The sequence below is a fragment of the Dermacentor variabilis genome, chromosome 7 (genome assembly GCF_050947875.1).
Source record: "Dermacentor variabilis isolate Ectoservices chromosome 7, ASM5094787v1, whole genome shotgun sequence".
Classification (NCBI taxonomy): Eukaryota; Metazoa; Arthropoda; class Arachnida; order Ixodida; family Ixodidae; genus Dermacentor; species Dermacentor variabilis.
The window spans coordinates 153,195,813-153,216,110 of NC_134574.1; the positions used below are offsets into that span (position 1 = coordinate 153,195,813).

At 45.5% G+C, this 20,298-nt stretch overlaps 1 protein-coding gene across 4 annotated transcripts in view; it reads left to right on the plus strand.

Annotated features, from left to right (window-relative positions):
* The window catches only part of LOC142588173 (HEAT repeat-containing protein 5B), a 65,421-nt gene that overhangs the window by 36,153 nt on the left and 8,970 nt on the right, over positions 1 to 20,298 (plus strand). For all 4 annotated transcript variants that reach the window (XM_075699678.1, XM_075699680.1, XM_075699681.1 and 1 more), the window contains 13 exons: positions 22 to 163; positions 2,349 to 2,588; positions 4,080 to 4,331; positions 5,516 to 5,619; positions 5,727 to 5,804; positions 5,909 to 5,977; positions 7,339 to 7,512; positions 7,841 to 8,051; positions 9,070 to 9,354; positions 11,794 to 11,956; positions 13,549 to 13,664; positions 15,738 to 16,037; positions 16,201 to 16,446. In XM_075699678.1, coding sequence (XP_075555793.1) covers positions 22 to 163; positions 2,349 to 2,588; positions 4,080 to 4,331; positions 5,516 to 5,619; positions 5,727 to 5,804; positions 5,909 to 5,977; positions 7,339 to 7,512; positions 7,841 to 8,051; positions 9,070 to 9,354; positions 11,794 to 11,956; positions 13,549 to 13,664; positions 15,738 to 16,037; positions 16,201 to 16,446 — 2,380 coding nt within the window. The remainder of the gene's footprint in view (positions 1 to 21; positions 164 to 2,348; positions 2,589 to 4,079; positions 4,332 to 5,515; positions 5,620 to 5,726; positions 5,805 to 5,908; positions 5,978 to 7,338; positions 7,513 to 7,840; positions 8,052 to 9,069; positions 9,355 to 11,793; positions 11,957 to 13,548; positions 13,665 to 15,737; positions 16,038 to 16,200; positions 16,447 to 20,298) is intronic.

Genomic DNA, 20,298 nt, shown 5'->3' on the forward strand with positions numbered 1-20,298 from the left:
AAAATTCTTTCACTTCCCCAGAGTGCCCTCAACTGCCCACACCTGTTGCTGAGGAGGGCAGCCGTGGCATGCCTGAGGCAGCTGTCTCAGCGGGAGGCCCGAGAAGTGTGCGAGCATGCCAGCTCTTGGGCGAAGGAGAATGCCACACTCAATGGTGGTGCCGGTGGGTTTTGTTCTTTCTTCGGTCACTGAAAAAACATTTCTCTTCACCGTATAAACCACGGGTGGCCAAACTGCGGCTACTCACAGGTACAAGTGTGGCTTGCAACTCTCTGGCTTCTGTGCCCCCTTCTCCCCCATATTTCCATCTCTAAAGACCAGCTTTCTTTATGTTCTAGAAGTGACACGCACATAGACAGCCAAACTTCAAGTTGCTGGCTTCACGAATGGCTAAGCACAATTGCGGAGGCACACTGAGCAATTGCTGCATGAATGGCATTCACTGTGACCAGCAGCTTTGTTGGCTGAAAAAAAAAAAAAATTGCCTTGGCTCTTTTTCTACTGTGGCTCTTGACTAAAGAGATTATTTTTTATGTCTCTTTGCATATGCATGCCTGGCCACCCCTGGTATAGACCATAATCTGTAGCACTTGTAGGTGGCAGTCATGTTTTGCTGCGGCTGCGAGAACTGACGGGACGAATGGCTGTGATAGTGCTTGGCCTTTTCTTATCGCACGCTTGCCACCAGGGTTAACTCGTGATCGCTTTGTCATCAGCTGCCCCATCACGATACCGCAGCCCCTGAGCAAGTCGGGGTGATGGGGGACGAGATTAGGTACGCTTGCTGCAAGCATAGGTACAAGAGTAAAACATTCTGGTCTCTACATTCCTGTGATTGCTGCACCTACAAACTCAAACAGAAAAAAAAGATACATCTTGAAGGAACATTGAAGAATTGTACTGGCATATGAGAAACAGTTCTAACCTTATGTGGTAAGAGAACCTCTCTCTTCATGTGCAGGAACAAGGCTAAGTGCTAGGTTAGTTGGCACACAATCAGCCAACGCAAAAACTGGCAAAAAATATTGTGCAAGATACAAGAACTGCACAGTATAAATGCTAGACTTTTAACAACTGCATCGTGCTGATGACATAAACTTGCTTGGTAACAGTTCTTGGCTGGGGGGGGTGGGGAGGAAATGCAAATAGCCAGAGGTATCAGGGGGGTGGCCGGTCTGCCTTCATCAAACTGCGTTTGATCTGCCATCCTCTTTTTTTGTTTTTTTCCTCTTTGATGAAGTCACAAGTAACAGGACTTTATTATAGGCAAGTTGGTCTCGCCACGTTTCAGACTGAAGTGCACACAAGAGACAATGAAGAGAGGCAGCACTTGTGTGTGTCCCTTTGTGTGAAAGGCATTTTGTAATGAATAGCTGAAGATAGCCCACACTGCAAGAAAGCCTAAAGTGACACAGGAAGAGCAGCAAGGTTGCTGGCATGCATATGTACCTGCAAGCTGCTGCAAGCTGAGGTTTTGCACAAGCCCTCCTGGTGTTAGTAACAATGGCTCAGTATTAAATTCATGCCAATATTCTTAGCTTGTGTAAAGAAACAGCTTTGATTTTTTTGTTAGCATAACATATTTTGCCTACTTAAGCAGAATGCTAAAGGTTCTCTTGTATTGTATTGCAGCCTCTCTATTGAGGCAAGCATCAGGTGCGTTAGTTTTATTACACTTTAAAAAAGTTTTAGCAGTATACTTCTTCTTGGGCACTTGCTCATTTCTAAGTCTCTCTTTTTCAACCTTTCTGAAAATTCCAGATTTTGACTTCGTCATATGCTATAAGCTTACTCTGCGATCGCTGTACATATAGTGCACCAAACACAGAGTATGAACTACAGGGTTCGCAGTGATCCTTGAATCTGTTTAAAACCCACTAGTGTGAAACTGCCATTTTCAAGGCCTTGAAAACACATAAGTTTCACAAAGTGCTTAAAAATTCTTGAATCTTGCTTTCGGCTAAGCTTAGTTGATTTAATTGTGTATCTGTGTGCAAAGGTTTATGCAAGCCAATCAGCTAATCTAAACCAAGTCAAGCCAATCTAAACTGATAAGCACGTTTGTGGTAGAGAGCCACCTTATTTTTAGTGGCTGTTGATGCTCTATGCAATAAAAGGCTTGGCGAGCACCTTTGTTCTAGTTCCATGTGCTATAGAAAAAAGTGTTTGCTCTTTTTTTTAAGACTTGTTTTGTATTCAAGCTGTCATCTGTCATGGGGCTTTATTCTTTATAAATGCTTTGTCAGTGCCTTGGCATTCCTTGAAAAGCCTCGAACTATTTCTACAAAAGCCGCCGCAAACCCTGGAACAAGTCTTTAGACCTTGTAATTTGACTGCTTTGCGTGCAGGTAAAGGTGGCTCCAACCAGCAGCAGCAGAAGCAGCAGCGTCAACGCTGGGCAAGTGAGGGGGCACCGCTGCCCTGGGAAGCCGAGCTGCCTGGCGTGCTGTTTGCCCTGCTCGACCGTGAGACCGACCCGCGGCTGGTGTCCCACCTGCACGACTCGCTGACCAGCATGCTGCAGGCTATGCTGGACGACAGCCTTGGGCAGTGGCTGGGCCTCTGCAAGGATGTCCTGACAGCTGCCGGTAAGGTGACTGGCGTCCCTTGAGAGGTTTTGATTTCTTCGAATTGGCCTTGTGTAGGATAACGGCATCAGTTGTGTTAAAAGTAACATTCGATGGAAAGATAGTGAACTGAGTCACTTGATCGACATGTCTCCATTTCTAGAAAAATTAGAGAAGAATGAATCACTGAGCTATGGTAAACTTCAGTTTTGATGCTTGCTTAGCTGTTCAGTGAGTTAGAAGCATGCACCAAACAGTGCCACAAAACGGAGGTGTTAAAATCGCCTATTGGAGGAGGGTGACTTGTGGAAGCTTCTGATGATCTCCGGCTTGCTTCAGCACTTTTTCTTCATTGCAATACCAGTAGTAATCATTCTAAAGGCTTCCAGTGACATTGCTACAATACTGAATGACTCAAGATTGTCTGAATACTGAATGGCTGAGTAATTTACTGAAGTTGTTCCTTCAATTTAATTTTCCTTTTCCTTATTATTTCTACTTTTCAATGAAAAAGTACAGTTAATTTCCCCCTGTGCTTTTATTGGCTTCATTGTCTCTTGGCTTTATGTGCAGTCAAACCCACTTATAACAGTTTTCAAATGCCATGAAAATACCATTGTTATAACCAATAATTTTCATAACCAAGTCGCACAAAAAATGCAGTGAAGACAAACATTTAAGCATTTTAATTGGACAGAAAGAAGTACGACAGACCCTATCTGTAGCATTACTGGTTTTAACTATATATTGCTCCGATGTAACAATGAGCAGCTGCTGCACTGTGAACATTAATGTGTATTCTATGGTGAAATAAACCACTTACTATGATGTTCCCATGCCTAATTATTGGTTATAACAATTAAATCTGTCTTCTGAGCGTCTCTGCCGAAAAGAAAAAGAACCCGATATCCAGGAAAAGAAAAAAAAAATGCTAGCCACTTCATCACACCAGCCTTTGTGCCAAGTTCCCTGCAGGGCAAGCCTCCTTCTTTTTTTTTTTTTTTTTTTTCATTTTGAGGCAATGCAACAAAAGCGTGCCATGTGGGGTGCGCAGCACAAGGACAAGTGTAGCAATGTGGCTGTTTTTTTTTTTTTTTTTCTTGAGGATTTCACATTCTTTTTCCTTTCGGCGCACACACCCAGTAGCCACATGTAACTGTTATAGCTGATAAGGCGACATGGGAGCATTGTAGTAAGTAGTTTATTTCGCCAAAGAACACATAAAATTTGAAGTGTGCATGGACTGCTCATTGTTGTATCCGACGTATTATTAAAGCCAGTATCATTATAAATAAATTTGATTGTAGATTAACCAACAAAAAAACTTGACAATTTCTTGGTTCCCCTAATGAAGAGAGAAACAGGCTTTAATGATATGCTGGAGATCTAGCTCTAGACCTCAACAGGAAGTATGTCTTGTGTGTGTCACACCAACAAAAGAAGCCTTAGAATTGGTGCGCGTGTGGTGACGTACACCCAACAAGCCACAATGCATCTGAAATGTTGCTGCAGACACATCAGCATCCACTGTCACTGCCGCACCCGAGCGGGAAGTAGACGCTGAAGGTGCAGACGAGTTTGACGACGACGAAGAGGCCATCAAAGCGGGCGAGGAGCCAATCTCGCACCCCGCCGTTGGGCCACGATGGCCCACCAAGGTGTTTGCGGCCGAGTCACTGCACAAGATCATCACGCTCTGCGAGGGCCACAAGGCACACTTCGACCTCGCCCTGGCACGCGAAGAGCGCTCCCTCAATCCAAAACGTAAGCATTTTCACACATGCTTCAAGGTCTGCTGTTAGTCAGGTCTTGTGTCTGTTCCCGAAATTAAACAGTGGAAGATCATTATACAGTGGACTCTCTTTAAACGGAACCTCAAGGGACCAGGGAAATTGGTTCCGTTTATCAGGAGTTCCATTTACTGAGAGGCAAAGTTGAATACAATTGCATGAGCACAGGACCGACCAAGCATGAGGATGGTGTTCTGTTTAAGAGGCAGTTCCGGTTAAGCAATTTCAGTTTATCGAGATTCCACTGTAGTGAAGCCTCTATCCGACGCAAAAGTACCTTCATTATTGCCAATATTCGTTACATGCTGATACTAGCAAGAAACATTTTATTTAATTCATTATATGTGACATCTTGTTATGTCCGTGTACATTGCATTGAGGCTCAACTGTATATACATACCAGTGCAGCCATTTGAGTACTTGTTGCTTTATTTACGTATATTACATTGGACTCCTTGCTTGCTGGCTTCTGCCAACTAAAGTCAAGTGAAAAGCAGTTAGTATAGAACACAGGAGAAGAAGTAGAGATGCTCTAGGATATGTTGAATTGAGCAAATAAGAGGCCATTTTTGGTCACAAGCAAAAAAGAGAGAGAGAGAGAGAGAAACATTGCAGATGTTCAGGAAAAATGAAAGTAGAGTGTGAATAATGTTACTTGACGTCGAATTAATGGGAACATCCCATATCTATTCTTGAAAGCCTGTACACAGAGCTTTTTGTGATTTCGTTTACTGTTGATGTGTATTGCTTTCTATTTATTTATACTTTTTTTTTTATATTCCTTGCAATGTCATGTTACGAGTTTGCATTTCTTGCTTTATTTGGGAGGCTTGGCTGTAGCATGTTACCTCATTTGCACCAACTCACACTTGAGTCAACAGTGTGCTGCAACTTCAAAGTAATTTGTATAACATATTTTTCTTCTTCTTCTTCTTTTTTGTGGCACGCTTTCTAGTTCACAGCCTACCCTATTACTAATCGTAAAGTGTGCGAGTCACAGTTTTGCCTTTGAGATGGCCAATGCCTGCACTGTTTCTTTGTCAACACAGCCATATTGCAGAGTAGTCTTCCAGTAGCCACAATATGCCGAACTTTCTAGGTAATCTCTGTAAAGTGCACGCTTATCTTTGCCAACCAGCATTGTCGATTTCATTGCAGAGGACTTCTTAGTGCTCCACCTCTCTGACTTGGTCCGCATGGCGTTTATGGCTGCCACTTCAGACAGTGACCCGTTGCGCCTGGAAGGGTTAAAGACGTTGCAGGTTAGTGGGCGAGCCATCTGGTATTCTGAACGGACTCAATTCCGGCGTACACATAGTCATAAAGATAACCTGCCTGACATGAGCATGGTTGTACTTTGTTCCCAAAGCTCATCATTGACAAGTTCTCGCAAGTACCTGAGCCAGAGTTTCCTGGTCACGTCATTCTGGAGCAATACCAGGCACAGGTGAGTCACTACCATGCATCACTAGTGCCAAGGCTCGCTCTTTTGGTGATGGCCAACATTGACTCTTTGCCCTTTTCTTTTTTTTATTTAACGTTTGGCAACAGGTTGGAGCAGCTCTGCGTCCTGCATTCTCACCTGAGACACCGTCTCACGTCACAGCCATGGCTTGTCAGGTATGCTATGACACAGCTGTGCAGTGACGCATCTGTGAAGGGAAGAGCATGATGTAATGGCTTCTTTCAGTGGAGTTGAGTCTACTTTCAGTTATGCAGAAGGGAACAAATTATATGCATAATGGCTAATGCATTTTTAACATGGCTGTCACATTCCTGTCTTTGTTTTGCATCTTCTACCTAGTTTCGTACTGATGCGCAAGCTTCTGTGATAGCACCGCCATGTCAAGGTTAAAAATTAAATATAATAAAATAAAACCTTCTATAAACATGTACGACAGATGGCAGAAACGCGCAAGAGTGGTGGCCTTGCACTATGGCGCGAATATTTGAATGGAAAATCACGACGGTAGCGGTGCACAAAGTTCCAGTAGCCATCCCTCCCATCTGTGGATGCGCGTTCCACAGTGCACTAACAAGAACCCAGACTGAGCAAACCCAGAAAATATGAAATATGAAACAGATGGCGGAACTATCTCGGAGCTCTCTCTTGTTACTGCGCTCATACAACTGGAGGGAGTGGAGGACGTACTGGTACATCAGTGGCATGGTGGGACAGATGAGGAAACGTACCGATTCATCTGTGAAGCTGAAAGGGTTACGTTTTGGTGAGCCTCCTCTATTGGCCTCCATGCATGGTCACTGTTCTCATGTTGTCTTAGTCTTATTACGCTTTCAACATTGATGCTTAGTGCATCGTGTTGGTTTGGAAACTAACTTTCAAATCATGGAAGTATGTCAGGCTACTGTTTACATTGCAGACGTTTTTTTTGGAAGTCTGTTGCTTTGATCAGGCCCATGCAGGTGAGGCAGGCTCAGTATTGTAGCCACAAATGTAATTTATTTTTTTATATTACCAATGGAACAAGACCTTGCAGCACACTCTTGAATAGTGTAAAAACCTAAAGCATGAACTCTTAAAAAAAATTTCAGGAGACATCTATTGACTTAGATCTTGGTTTCTTTAGCCATGTTCCTCGTCTGTAACTTGAGGTTTGCACTTGCGCATTTACGTGATACTCTAAGCAACCTATTTAACCTTAATGACCTCTTGGTTGAGCGCACACCAGTGTGATTGTGTATACTGTAGTGGACGATGAAGACGTTGAGCGCAAGAAAAGGTAGAATTTCATTTTCTTTCAGAAAGATGGCAGTGTCCTTGAGGCAGTGTCCTTGGACCCTGATCGAGCTCTGCTAGATTACTTAAACACTATTGCGCCTGTGTAGTGCATTGTGGCGCAAAGTGCGGCAGAGAGCCAACCGCAATGGTGATGGCAGCATGCAAGGACCCACACCTGTGAACAGTAAGGAGTGAGAGAAAAGAGAAGTGCCCTGAGCCCCCATGCCTTGTCTATGTGCAGGTTTGCAGTGCCTGGATTGGTAGCGGTGTGGCCCGCGATCTGAATGACCTTCGACGAGTCCACCAGCTGCTGGTGTCATCGCTGACCAAACTGCAGAAGGGGGCCAACTCGCTGTTGTACAACGAGGGTGCTTCCACCCTCGAGAAACTGGCCATCCTTAAGGCATGGGCCGAGGTGAGCTGACCCAGAGGCACCAAGTTTACCGTGGTAGTTATTATGGATTTTTCTTGCATCAGTGTGTCTGTTCATTTGCTCTGCCAAAAGACTAGCACGATCGCTTTGCCTTGGCAGCGGTAAATTCAAATGTAAAACATCAGAGAAAAGAAAGTGCCACATGTATTGAGATTGAGCCTTTAATGTACATCCAATTTAACTGTTCCTGGAATGCTCCTGAAAGATTGTTCAGAGCCAAAAAACACAGCTGGAAGACTAAATATTCACTGCATGGACCATTTACCAAAGACACTAATCGCTAATGGCGACCTCTGTGATGGCGTTGCAGGTGTACATAGTTGCCATGGAGAAAGAGCATGAGAGAGGGGCACCCAAGCGTACCTGTGGCGATTCGAGTGACCAGGAGGAGTGCGATGCCGGCGAAGACGACACAGCAGGCAGGGAGTCGCTGCTGAAGCTGGTCTCCCCCGAGCTTCTCTGCCTGAGCCGCTACTGGCTGGCGGCACTCAAGGACCACGCTTTGCTGTCTCTTCCTGCGGGTGAGCCAGCTGGTGGCACAACTTTGCCGAAATGGAAATACGGGCTAGCTCGTCTTGCAGAGTGGGTAAACCACCATGGATTAGACGAGGGACAACCACAGAAACTAGACGCACGGGACGCTAACGTACAGCCGCCCTGTGTGCCTCGTTTCTGTAGTCGTCCCTTGTCTAATGCAAGCTGATGTTGACATTCTTGAGCAATAATTTTCTTGGATATGACTGCTTTCGCAAGATTGCACATCGCTCGGCACTAGCTGCATCGAAGTATACGATTGACTGCATTCCTGGCACTTTGCAAAGATAGTGAACTTGGCACAAGGACCGAAACACCGTCAGCCACATAGCACACCGAAGCATCCTGTGCCAGATTATGGGAAACACAATTGTGTATAAAGATCAAAAGTGTATAAAGATTAAGAAATTGAGCAAATTTTGTCTAGAGGGTGTAAATACAACATGGTACTTTGCCGTGGCAATACATGCGGGAGGGCAGTACACTGCACGCAACTATTTCCGCCCACTTGTGGAATTTGTGAAAACGCGCTTGTTCTTCACAGACAAATACACCAGCGGAAAGCCTCCTGCAACAAGGTGCTTCACGATACCCCACCGGTGGAGAGCTTTTGTGTCGCCCCTCATAACCAGAATCTTAGATAAGTGCCCGATTCAGGCCACAAATAAAAGCTGTCAGCAACAGCTCACAGAAATGCCAGGCCTGAATGCAGCAATAGGTGGTGTTCAAATCCACGCCGCAGTGGCGGCTTCCTCTTAGCAACAGAAGTGGACCTCAAAGGCTTGGCTTTTACTGGCTACAGGAGCCAGCAGCATTTGCACAGGCGAAAACATGTTATGGCAGCCATGTTTTAGACTATACCTGCAGCATGTGTTGCAAGGAATCGGAAAGTCACTTACGCGGGCAACACAACGGGCTCACTGGTATTTTCTTTATCTGTACCGTAGAGACCAATGCCACACTTCTTTCCAGATATTTTAGAAGACACAATGTCATCTTTCGCAGAGTTCTCAAGCCAGTTGCCTCATGATGGCGGTGCGTTCTACACCTCCGACACGGTGGAGTCCGCAAGACCCCACTACCGGGATGCATGGCCGCCTATTCTGCATGCTGCATCATTGTGGCTGACACAAGGTGGTGGCTTTGAAGGTGGTCTGCATCAGGAGGCGCCACCGGACGGTCTAGGAACAGGAGGATTACGCGGGGGAGCATCATTCCTGCACCTATCTCGCAGTTCACAATCTCAGACACCCCAGGAAATCAACCGTGACTGGTTCTACCTGCTCTTTGGTAAGTCTGTGGTTTACTTGCTTACACCAGCTGAGACGCTAGAAGGCTTTGTATAGGGCTTGCTAGCGTAAAGCTCCAGAATGGACTGGATCTGAATTACGGTGAGCCCGTAATGATGCTATTCTAGACTGAACATGTCGGCGTAACTAATAATCTGTGAGCTCATAATTAAGTCAAACTTGATTAGATTAAACATGTTGGCTTGACTAATAACAGTGCCATATTATTCTGAGGCAGCAACAATGCACGCACTGCAGGTAAAGAAGATAAATTCTTTCTTGTGTGCATGCGTTTGCAGCTGCCGTGATCCAGTGATCCAGTGATACACACCCACATCGTTTTGTACAACTTGCTGTACAAAACAGCTCCCTTGGAGAAAGACAAAGTCATGGCTGAATATTGCATGAATCTTTATTGCATGCGAAACAAGTGGCCTTCATGATCTTTTTCCTACATTGCCTGCATTGTTTAAAAGTAGCACTATGTATTTTGCCTGTGTTTTCTAATTATACTATAGCGTAGAAGGGGTTATGAAAACTGCAGATTTCGAAGAACAGGTAATGTTGAATATGAGTGGGTAAAGCTCGACACAAAGAAAGTACTGTTGCTCTCATTGACAGCACAAGGCTTACAGCTTATTTTGTTCTGCATGTTTGTGCCGTAGGCTTTTACTTATTTACGAGTTCAGACTGGATGGGTTGTTTGCACATTTGGAATAGCATCCCTTAAACTTATCTTACTAAAAGGAGAGTGTAAATTAAATTGTGGGGGTTTAATGTCCCAGAGATGCACAGTGGACTATGGGGACTCCTCGGTGAAGTCTCTTGATTAATTTTAACGCAGTAGTGTTAAGGGCCCTGTGTCGCAGAAAATCCGGTGTCGGCGTCGGATGCCATTTTGGCAAAAAGACTTTCAAGCAGCCCATACCCAGGCCCTCCATGTGGGACAAGGAACTTACTGAAGTAACTGCATTTCTCAAGCTAAAATATGTAGAAAAATCGTAAAGTACGACTTACACACATCCTACAGACATGATAGCTCTCGGATTGTCATTTGAATATGCGAGAAAACATCATTCTGTTACGCAAAAACTCAAACAAACCCTTTTTCCAGCATTTCTACAATTCATAGACCGCTGACGGCATCCACCATTCGCGCGCGCCGGCACGTGAATATCTTGAAGTCCACGTAGTGGTGCCCCTACTCCCTTGAAACACTTCCAGATGGCACTCACCTCCACCGCATCGCATTCCATGCAAGGGGCCGCATTTCTACCAGAAAGCTTGCCTTTGTGCATGGTGTTCACCTTGAGCGTTTCTCGGTAGACATTACAGTTACATACATTGCAGTTACCGGGAAGTGTGAGAAGCAGTCAGGGACTGCTTAAAGATGTGCTGTCTTTATGTGCTCCAAAGATGTGGTGCACGAGTGTATTTGCATTCAGCCCCTGTAGGAACATGCTAGGTCGTCTGGCAACCGGGGCCCTTAGCGCTTCTGTCAACCCCCTTCCCCCCCCCCCCCCCCCCGAGTGGTAGTCGAGGAAGGCGAGGATATCGACAATTTTCGGGTGTCTTCCGACGTATATGACACCCCCCCTCCCCCCTACTGGCCCCGTGCACCCGGGGCCCACGGCACCCCGGCCACCCCTGTTGCTACGCCACTGGGAACATGGCTGCCATGGCGGGGAGTCGAACCCACAGTCTCACGCTTGGCAGCAGAACGCCATGGCCACTGAGACACTGCGGTGGGTAGCGAAAGTAGAAATCTGGATTACCTGGAGAATAAGCAAATGTGGAAGGTATATGGTGGCATAACCTTCACTTTCAAGTTCCCAGGTCTGGTGACCTCAGATACTGTGGCATTGTGACCAGCTGATGGGAGTTTAGTTCCTGTTGGTAAAAATAATTCCGATTAATTAAACAGTACAAGTAAGAAAAGGATTCAGCTTGGCCACTTTTGCAGGCTCTTATTGTAGTACAGGAGCCCAAAACAAGGATGAAAAGAATGCCACTATGACGGTAAAGACGAGGTAAATTCGAAAACTTCGCCTCAAATTGTTTTCCTAATGGTATTTTTTGTTTTAGAAATGAATGTGTCACCATTATGTATGAACTTAGCCTGATTTGCCTACAGTGTTCCTATAACGGAAAATGAAATGTAGGTATGGCTTTCTTTCATCCTTGTTTGGCTTTGATGCCAACTTGGTCTGCTAAAGAGAGAGAGAGGGGGGGGAGAAGGAAAGGCAGGGAGGTGAACCAGGCAGAGTCCAGTTTGCTACCCTACATGTGGGGAGGGGAATGGAGAGAGAGAGAAAAACCAAACTTAGGTGTAGGATGTCTATAGTCGGGCACTCAAGTCTGTTGCCTTCAGGTAGTGGTCTGCTAAAGAAGCAGCAGATGCTTGCCATGTTGATTCCTTGTTCTCTGTCGTCTCTTCCAGGCATCTGCATGGAGGCCCTGTGCGGGCAGCGAGTGTCCGACACACCTGAGTGCGTTCCCATCTGCCTGCAAGCATTGTACCAGCTTCTGAGCCATCCCTTGCCAACTGAGATCCTGGGAAAGGATCTGCAGCTCTCGGTGGAGCTCTGTCACGTTCTCCACAGGTGTGGCTCTTCACACATTGCAAGGATAGAAAACTGGGCAAGCTGGATTACATTTGTGATGTGGCAGGACAAATAAGAGACACAGACGAAAAAGAAGGAAGGGCACAGGTGCTTGTCTTATCGATTTTTTTCGTCTGCGTCTATTATATGTGCCGCTACATCATAAACATTTCAAGGGCCTAGCAGGAGTCTCTGTGGTCGTGGACCATGGAGACCTGCAATCAGGGGCATCAAAAGTGTTTGCTGGCTGGAGAAAGAGTGGGGGAGAGGGAGAGTACAGTCGCTTTCTACTTGCCGATCATGACCTGGATGTACCGGGCACACAGCATTAAAGAAAAAAAAGGCGTGCAAGATAGATGACGATTATTGTTTGGGGACAAGATATGCCCTAAGTGGTGTAAACTTCAAGTTCTCTGAGTGAATGGGAATCATCCATAAGTTCTAAGCCTACCAAAATATTTCCTGCAAAAGTTATTACAGGGAACTGTAGCAGCGCGGTCATTCAGCAACCATGAGAATGACAGGTAGTATACATAGATTTGTCTAATCATCATGCTTCACAAATTCTTGCAGCGTTATCTATTATGGTTCGTGTTCCTAAATTTCACAGTAATCATATTTTTCTAAATGCATGAAGCCAATAAGACGCTGCACGCACATGCATAACCATTGTGAGTTGTTGCGTCTGTAATGCTGTACTTTGTCAAAAATGATCAATTTACAAAGTGGCTATGCTTTTTGAAGCCAGAGGGATGAAGTGTGGGATGTCTGGCTCTTGTGTCGACCGGAGCTGCAAGTGTGGTGGTTCATCCAGCATGGCAATGATTGACAGTCTGTGGATTTGCTTAGACTTTGTCTTTCTGGCATCAGACGGCTGCCTTGTGACTTTGTAAATGGATCATTTTCTACAAAATGTTGCCTTTTGGATGAAAAAATTCACTACGGTTATGAATGTGCCCATACTAGCATCTTACTACCTTCATGTGTTCAGAAAAATGAAATTGCTGGAAAACTTAGAAACACAAACCGTAATTAAATCATGCTCTAAAAAATGTGTGAAGCCACAAGCATGGCAATTAGACAAATCTGTATACTACCCCATCATTCTCGGTAGCTAAATGACTGCATCGCTAGAGTTCCCGAAGGTAATTTTTTGCAAACAGCCCCTGCATCGCTGCTTACGACTCAGTGATACATATAGACTAAATAGTAAATAAATTGTGGACGTTTAAGTGTACCAAATGTGTGCTGGGCTATGACAGAAGCCATAGCAGAGATCTCTAGATTAACTTTTGTCTACTTGTGATTCCCTAACATGAACTCGGCTCTTAATAAGAAATAAGCAGTTTTGCATTGTGCCCCAGTTGGACTGTCGAATGTTATTCGGCGGCCTGTTGCTGAACAGAAATGTCACAGCCACTGAATAATCGCGGCAGGAAGCACACACTGCCATTGTCTCTCTCTCTCTCTCTCTCTCTCTTTGTTTTTGGTCTGCGTGTCAGAAGCTTGCATAGAAGCTTCCGGTTCATTGTTGAAATTGTAAAGTGCGGTAATTTCCTTTGCTTAGCATGCATCTAACCTTGTCGCTGCAGGATGTTGCTTGCCAGGGACAGTGCGGAGTGTCAGCTGATGGTTATGAAGATAGCCAAGCTCATTGTGGCGGCCTGGCAAGAGTCTTACGATGCTGAACGAAAGCAAAAATTGAGAGGTGAGAGCTTCCCCCTGCTGCCTTGTTTTACCAGTCGGTGCTCTAAATACTGCAAAAAATGCCCTTGTTCTCATTTTTCAGGCTGTTGCCGCACCTTCTAAGCTCAAAATATTTGAACATCGGGTCTCTAAAATAGGGTAGTTTCACATTGGACTATGTTAATGCATCATCTTTGTTGCATATTGTGGTGGCTCATTACACGCAGAATTTCAGTGTCCACAGCTTTGCTTGAGAAGGTGGGATTTGTAATGCCACCTTGTGAGGTGTTAGCTCCATCTGTATGGCACATCAGAGTGCACAAGGCAGCATAAGCTAAGTAGTGAATGAAGCTTGTTTGTACTGTGACCGAGTCTGACCCGTTTGCACCAGGGTGGCAACTCTAGAAGTAACTACACTGGGAACGAAGGAACTGTGTGGTACTAACAGACTGCTATTTTCTTTTTTTCTTTTACGAGCAAAAACATGATAACCCCGATCACTTGTCAAAGGTGAAAAACGGAAAGTGGAACTAAACACACATGGGAGTCAATATTTTGTAGTACCTTCAAGCAAGACAGAAGTTCACTAGGCCGGAGACTTGAAGTGATTGGCAGTAGTCGAAGAAATGTTGCTAGATCCAGTGTTTCAACAAAGGATTTATGCGGTCCATGTACATGTAGCTCGGGGGCGGGGAACACTATGCTGTGTTTTGTACTGTGATAGAACTTCAGTGACTTGGCTGTTTCAGGGCAACAGAAGGTAATCTCAGGCCCTGTAGTTAGCACACAACTGAAGAAGAAACTGGATTTGTAACATAAACTGGGACTTCAAAGTCTTTGTGTGGTCCCTGGTCACGGCGCCTTAAAGGGTAACAAATCTGTGACAAATAGAATAGACATACCATCTATTGGCATTCTTTCCATTGTACCTACAACCAGTCATGGCTATGTTGTTGAGATAATTGAGAAAGTTGTGATTCTATTACAATTATTTTTCTTTTCATGTTTTATCAGTGGTCTAAACAGTGCTCTGTTCACATTATCATGATCAGCTGGTAGAGGGCGGTGAATGATAAGAAAGCAGTAGAATTTAGTTGAGAAGAATCCTTCTGTTATCCCCACCCTGCATTATACTGCAAGAATGGATAGGTAAATGAATAAGAACTGACCACCTTTCTCCAGATCTGCAAAGACATGACAGGGTTGGATATTCACACTGGTAGCATTATCTGCCATCAGTGTGAATGACATAGTCCCTCAGTGAACTCTTTCAGCCATAGCCACTGCTGTCGGACGAATAAAATCAAAACGCCTTACTGCCTCCTCCATATTCAGTCCCTCCTTAACAAATATGTGCTGATTAATGTTTCACACTTGCCTACGTATTGTATTTACTCTATTCTAATGCACATTTTCTCTTTTTCCTCTTTTTCATAAAACATTTGCTAAAAACTAATGTACACGTTAGTTTCGATTACGAAACAAAAAGTGCATTACTGGCAGGCTATCATCATTGGCATTTAACGTTTCTGTAATCCAATCCAACCTGCACGTCACTGCCATTGTGGAAGCTGCAGTAGCTCTGTGCCTTTTCCACAAGTTTGTTATGCTATATTATTTTTTAAACGCTATAATTAGGCTGCCATGGTATTCAAGGCACTTAAGAAATACAGTATCTCAATTGCTACAAGCAGCACAGAAGACGAGGGGGCTGTGGTCAGTTGGCAGCGATAAGGAGGACTTAAACAGCGACAATAAGTGACGTTCAGTCTACTGTAGCTGAGTACAATGAGAAAATGAAAAGAAATTGCCATTACTGTCTCTTAATATAAAAAACTGGTGAGTGAACAATCAAAGGCATTACATCATTAATTTTTCTTCAAGTGCGAAAACCGGGGTGCATGCTACAATCGAGGGCTACAATTTTTATTTCTAGCCGCAAAAATCGAACTCGCGATAGAATCTAGTAAATGTAAATGTAGTACGTGTAAATGTGGACCTTGGACTGTGTGTTCAAACTGACAGCATAGCACTAACCAGTTTTTGCCACAAAACACAGCAGAAACTGAAGCTGTTTGCAATGTCTCGCTTGTAGAGGTGGCCCCGGCGAATCAGGAGCCCCGCGGCCTGGCCGAGACAGTGCTGGCCACTGTGGGCGAGGGTGGTGAGAGCGGAGAGCTAGTGGCTGGCCAGTCAGTGGTGCACGCCCTGCTAGAGGTGTGCCTGTGCCTGCTGGTGCGGCAACTGCCCCAGCTCAGCCCGCAGCTGTCCTCGGCGCTGCATGGTGTACGGCACAGGGCGCTGGGCTCCCGGGCCCTCGACTCGGAGTCGGGTCAGCTCATAGCTGCTGCTCTGGGAGTCGTCGCAGACCTGCCCCAGCTCTGCTCCCCTGCCGGTAAGGATTATGTGCATCCATCAACATTTGCGCTTTTCGAGCTTGAATTACGCATTGCACGATTGCGTAACAAGGTTTGATTGCAGTATTCGTACAGTCTACTATTCGTATGACAAGTTGGGTGCGATGGTGTTTTCTGATCTCCTGCCTGGATGTGGCGCAGGCTGCATGACGGTGGTGCCCACCATCCTGTTTCTTCTGACGAGCGTGCTGAAGGAGGTGGCCGTCCAGCCCGGTCAGCCAGTCTCCACGGGGGGCCTAGTGGTCACCATGGCACCTGTCAACTCAGTCCTGCAGGGGCTCAAGGCTTTAGCCCTGCTGCCACTGCACCAGAATACCGAGCACTCCAAGCAGTGGGTGGCTCTCTTGCGAAGCACCCTGTCCCGCATCATTGACTTCACCAAGACCAGTGAGCTCTTGGGCCATTCCTTTTCCTCCTCAACAAAGCGCACTTGCTGTTTTGCTGTATTGAGCACCGAATATCATATGAAATGAACCTAGTGAATGCAAACTCTTGTGCAAGATGAACAGCTTGGGAACTGTTGTGCAGTTCCTGTAGATGCTGTATACATCAGTTAAGCTGAGCCTGTGATAAGCCAAGCAGATTTTTTTGCATTTCGGATTCCTTCGTGTCTGTACTAAAGGGAGTGTAGTAGATTTAGTATCTTGGACAGCGCAAAAGGATGGTGATAGGAAAGATGCACAACAAATGTGCTGTATCATGCTTGCCTTCACAGTGAATTGCTCAACATGCCCTTTTGCACCTTCGGAGCTTTTGCTGTGTGTGTGTTCTCCATATTGGCTTTTTTGTGTAGAAGGTGTATCGTCATGGTGTAGCATTATTAACTGAACTATATTTTATTGATAATGAGCCATAACATATGTATGCTAAGATTCTAGGCTATGCTTCAGAGCTCCCAGTGGTGTCAGGTTACTTGTTCATTCATTTTGTTGTTTATTCATTTATTGTGTATTCACTATTTAGTGTGTGTTAACCACAAATGCTTGTTATTAGCTTAAGAATATCGCACTACTTATAAACAAAAGGCAAATAAACGGCAATGAATGCAGAGTCAGCATAAATGTGCGCCTTAGTGCCGTGTCAACATCAATTCGAACGCATTGAGCCCATTTATTGAGTACCAAGTGCCACTTTTATGAGTGCCCCTGCCTCTTCTGTGTTTAGAGCATGTTGCACCTCTCATTTGTTGCATTGTGTTTCTTGCATGCTGTCTTAAGGAATTGAGCTCAGGCTCAAAATGGGTAAGCAGGTTTTCTTCAACCAATGAAACACACATCCGAGCGTTTCTGTAATTGGCAGATCTGTTGTCACATAGAGGTGGAATTTATTAACTTAATGGAGCTGCGATTAATGAACGAGCCAACTGGATGCTGGTTAAAGGGACACTAAAGGTTATTATTAAGTCAACGTGGACTGTTGAAATACCATCCCAGAAACCTCGAAACGCTTGTTTCGTGCCAAGGAGAGACTTATTTTAAGAGAAAATGCGTTCTGAAGCGTCCGCGTACCTCTAGCGCAGTTCAAATCGCCCGCCCTCCGATCGAGGAGAACTGACATCATGGTCTCATAGTGACGTTGCGCCATCGGTGAGTAGAACGGCGTCCGCAGACGGCGCTACGGCTTTTCTGCGCAAAACGCGAACGCGCGGCCAGAAACAGAGCCAAGACAGAGCCGACAGCAGAGCGAAAGCGGGAGTATGGTGGCTAGCGGAAGGAGAAACGAATTACGTCCCACGTTACGTCCCACGGCACACGGAGAGTCCGTTTTCGTTAAACTATAGGCTGCAGCGAGCTCGCAGCGTGGTCGGCGTGGTCTATGAGAAGCGACGAGCCTTTTCGCACTCGCAACAGGGCATAAAAATGTGCGAATCGACGCAAAACTCGGCCTAGAAACGTGCTTCGCCACAGCCAGGGCTCAATACGACCCAAGCTGGCACGACCCAGATGTCGTTTCCCGCACCGCCACCAGGCGCCGCTACTATACCTCACACTCCAGCGCAAGACGCCCATAAGCTGGTACTTCATTCCATGACGCTAACTTCGACGCTCGTCGCAATGGACCCTGACACCGATAGATTGGCTCGCGATGGTGGGCTCAACTTGAGCGATTTGAGCACCGACGAGCGCGACCTGCTTCTGAGGGCTCGCACTGCCGGCGTCGTTGCGTACTACGACGGCGGCCTCGACACCGGCTCTCCGGAGCGGGAAAGCAACGAGGGCTTCCCACGACATCACATGGACGTGGCATTCTCGCTGCTTGTTCCAAATGAAAGTTTCGCGAGCAGAACCCTCACAGCACGACGCGATAACGAAACTACTGAAACTCCAAAGCGTGCGCGGCGCAGAGTCGAGCGAAAACGAAACCTTTCGAACACCCATATTACTGAAGGGTAACGTCAAAATGTTATTTTTTCCTAGAATCGAATAGACGTAGACAAGTAGCATTTTTTCCGGCTTATAATCGAATGAAATGATATTTTTAATACGAGTAGTTGAGTATTAGTAACACAAATTATGAGGAGACCTTTCGTCATCGGGCTAGTACCGGAATGTCGCTGGGGGGTCTCAAATCGTGTCATGCATTTACCTCAATTTCTCGGTTACTAAAGCTCTGTTCGCGATTATATTGACGCCTTAGACGTTCTAGAACATTGCTCTACCACTTTAACTTGAGTTTCTGGTAACCTTTAGTGTCCCTTTAAGGTGATTGCATGCAGAAAACTTCTTAATCTCCTAACCGTGTAGTGTGAACATTGCATCTATCTGCCCAGTGGGTCCATGCAAACTATACCAGTTCTTGTATTGCTGTGATATGAAAAATACTGAATGACCCCTGTGGTATCATGCTGCCTAAATTGTAGAACCTCGTTCAAACGTTTCCGGGAAAAACACGAGAAAAAAAAAGTACTGACCAGGAAAATTTACAATCCAGTCACCAAAAAAATTGACTCAACAGTGGTTGACGTCTACGCAATGCAAAGCGTTGCACGAATCATTTCACCACGAGATACCAATGCACACCGAGATGATGAGGCCCACCTGTCTGAAATGCTCATTGTCAGCAAGCTTACAGTTCCCACTCCTCGAATTTGGCCTGAGCCAGCAGATTCTTCAACTGGGACATTTTGGCAAGAAGTTTTGATGTGCCCACTCACGAATCACTGCGGCACAAGACGCTGACGCACGTAGTGGAGCCCAGGTTACCCAAGACGCTCGTAATTGTTTTCATATTATGTGGCGTTTTAAGACGGCGACGTAAAACCAAAACTAAATCGAGCTGGTGGGCAACTAGGGAATACTATGCCACCAGAAGGAAACATTACACTTCGTGCCACCAGTAGCAGAAAATGGCAATGCGTTTGGGTTATCACCTGTTAAAGGCATGCAGTAAGCTATGGCACTACGCCCCACATGCTGTGAAACAGATGGGTTAAGTTGCTTATCGCAGTAAGGCCGGCGGCGATGGCTGTGAATGCGACGTGCAATAACTCGCGAGGAGATTTTCCGGTACCGAACTAGGAAACTGAGTGCGCCAGCATTTTCACGTGAGATGGGTGGGCGAGTATTGTGGCGAAACTTCTACGGCAGGCGGCTACCGTTCTCGATCGCATGCGCCTTGCACCTTTGCTCGTATACATGGGACCTAGTAGCCAGAAAACATATCATACAATCACACTTTGGCAACATACTGAATGTTAGTGCCGAGAAACCTTGTTTTCCTGGAACATACGAACTGGTTAAAAAAAAGGCCTAACTGTAGTGGGCCACTTTCTGTGTTCTCGATTGCAAACATTGGCACCGAGAAATTGTACATAACGGGATTGCATCAACGAAGTGCTACTCCATATATATGCGTACCAGTACTCTTTAAGCACAGCCATAACTGTGAGGTTCTGCAGAGCTTCAGCAGCTGCTGATTCCTGCTGTTCAACATGAAGCTTGACAGTGACTCGCAGACCATTTGAGGATCCGTGACACAAATGGGCACGATGACATGATACATTGCTCAACCAGCTGGTTATATAACAAGAGTGAGCATATGCAAGCAGAATACTAGATAAACACATCTTAGCATGCATTTATATTTATTTTTTGCTTAATAGACAGTTCTAGTTTAGCGTACACAACTATAGCGTGCGCTATAGTATAGCGGACGCTAAGCAATGCACATTTTTGGCAGCTTTAGCTGGCCTGCGAGATCTTTGGATCTCAGGCGTCATGTGCCGTCGTTACGGCTATC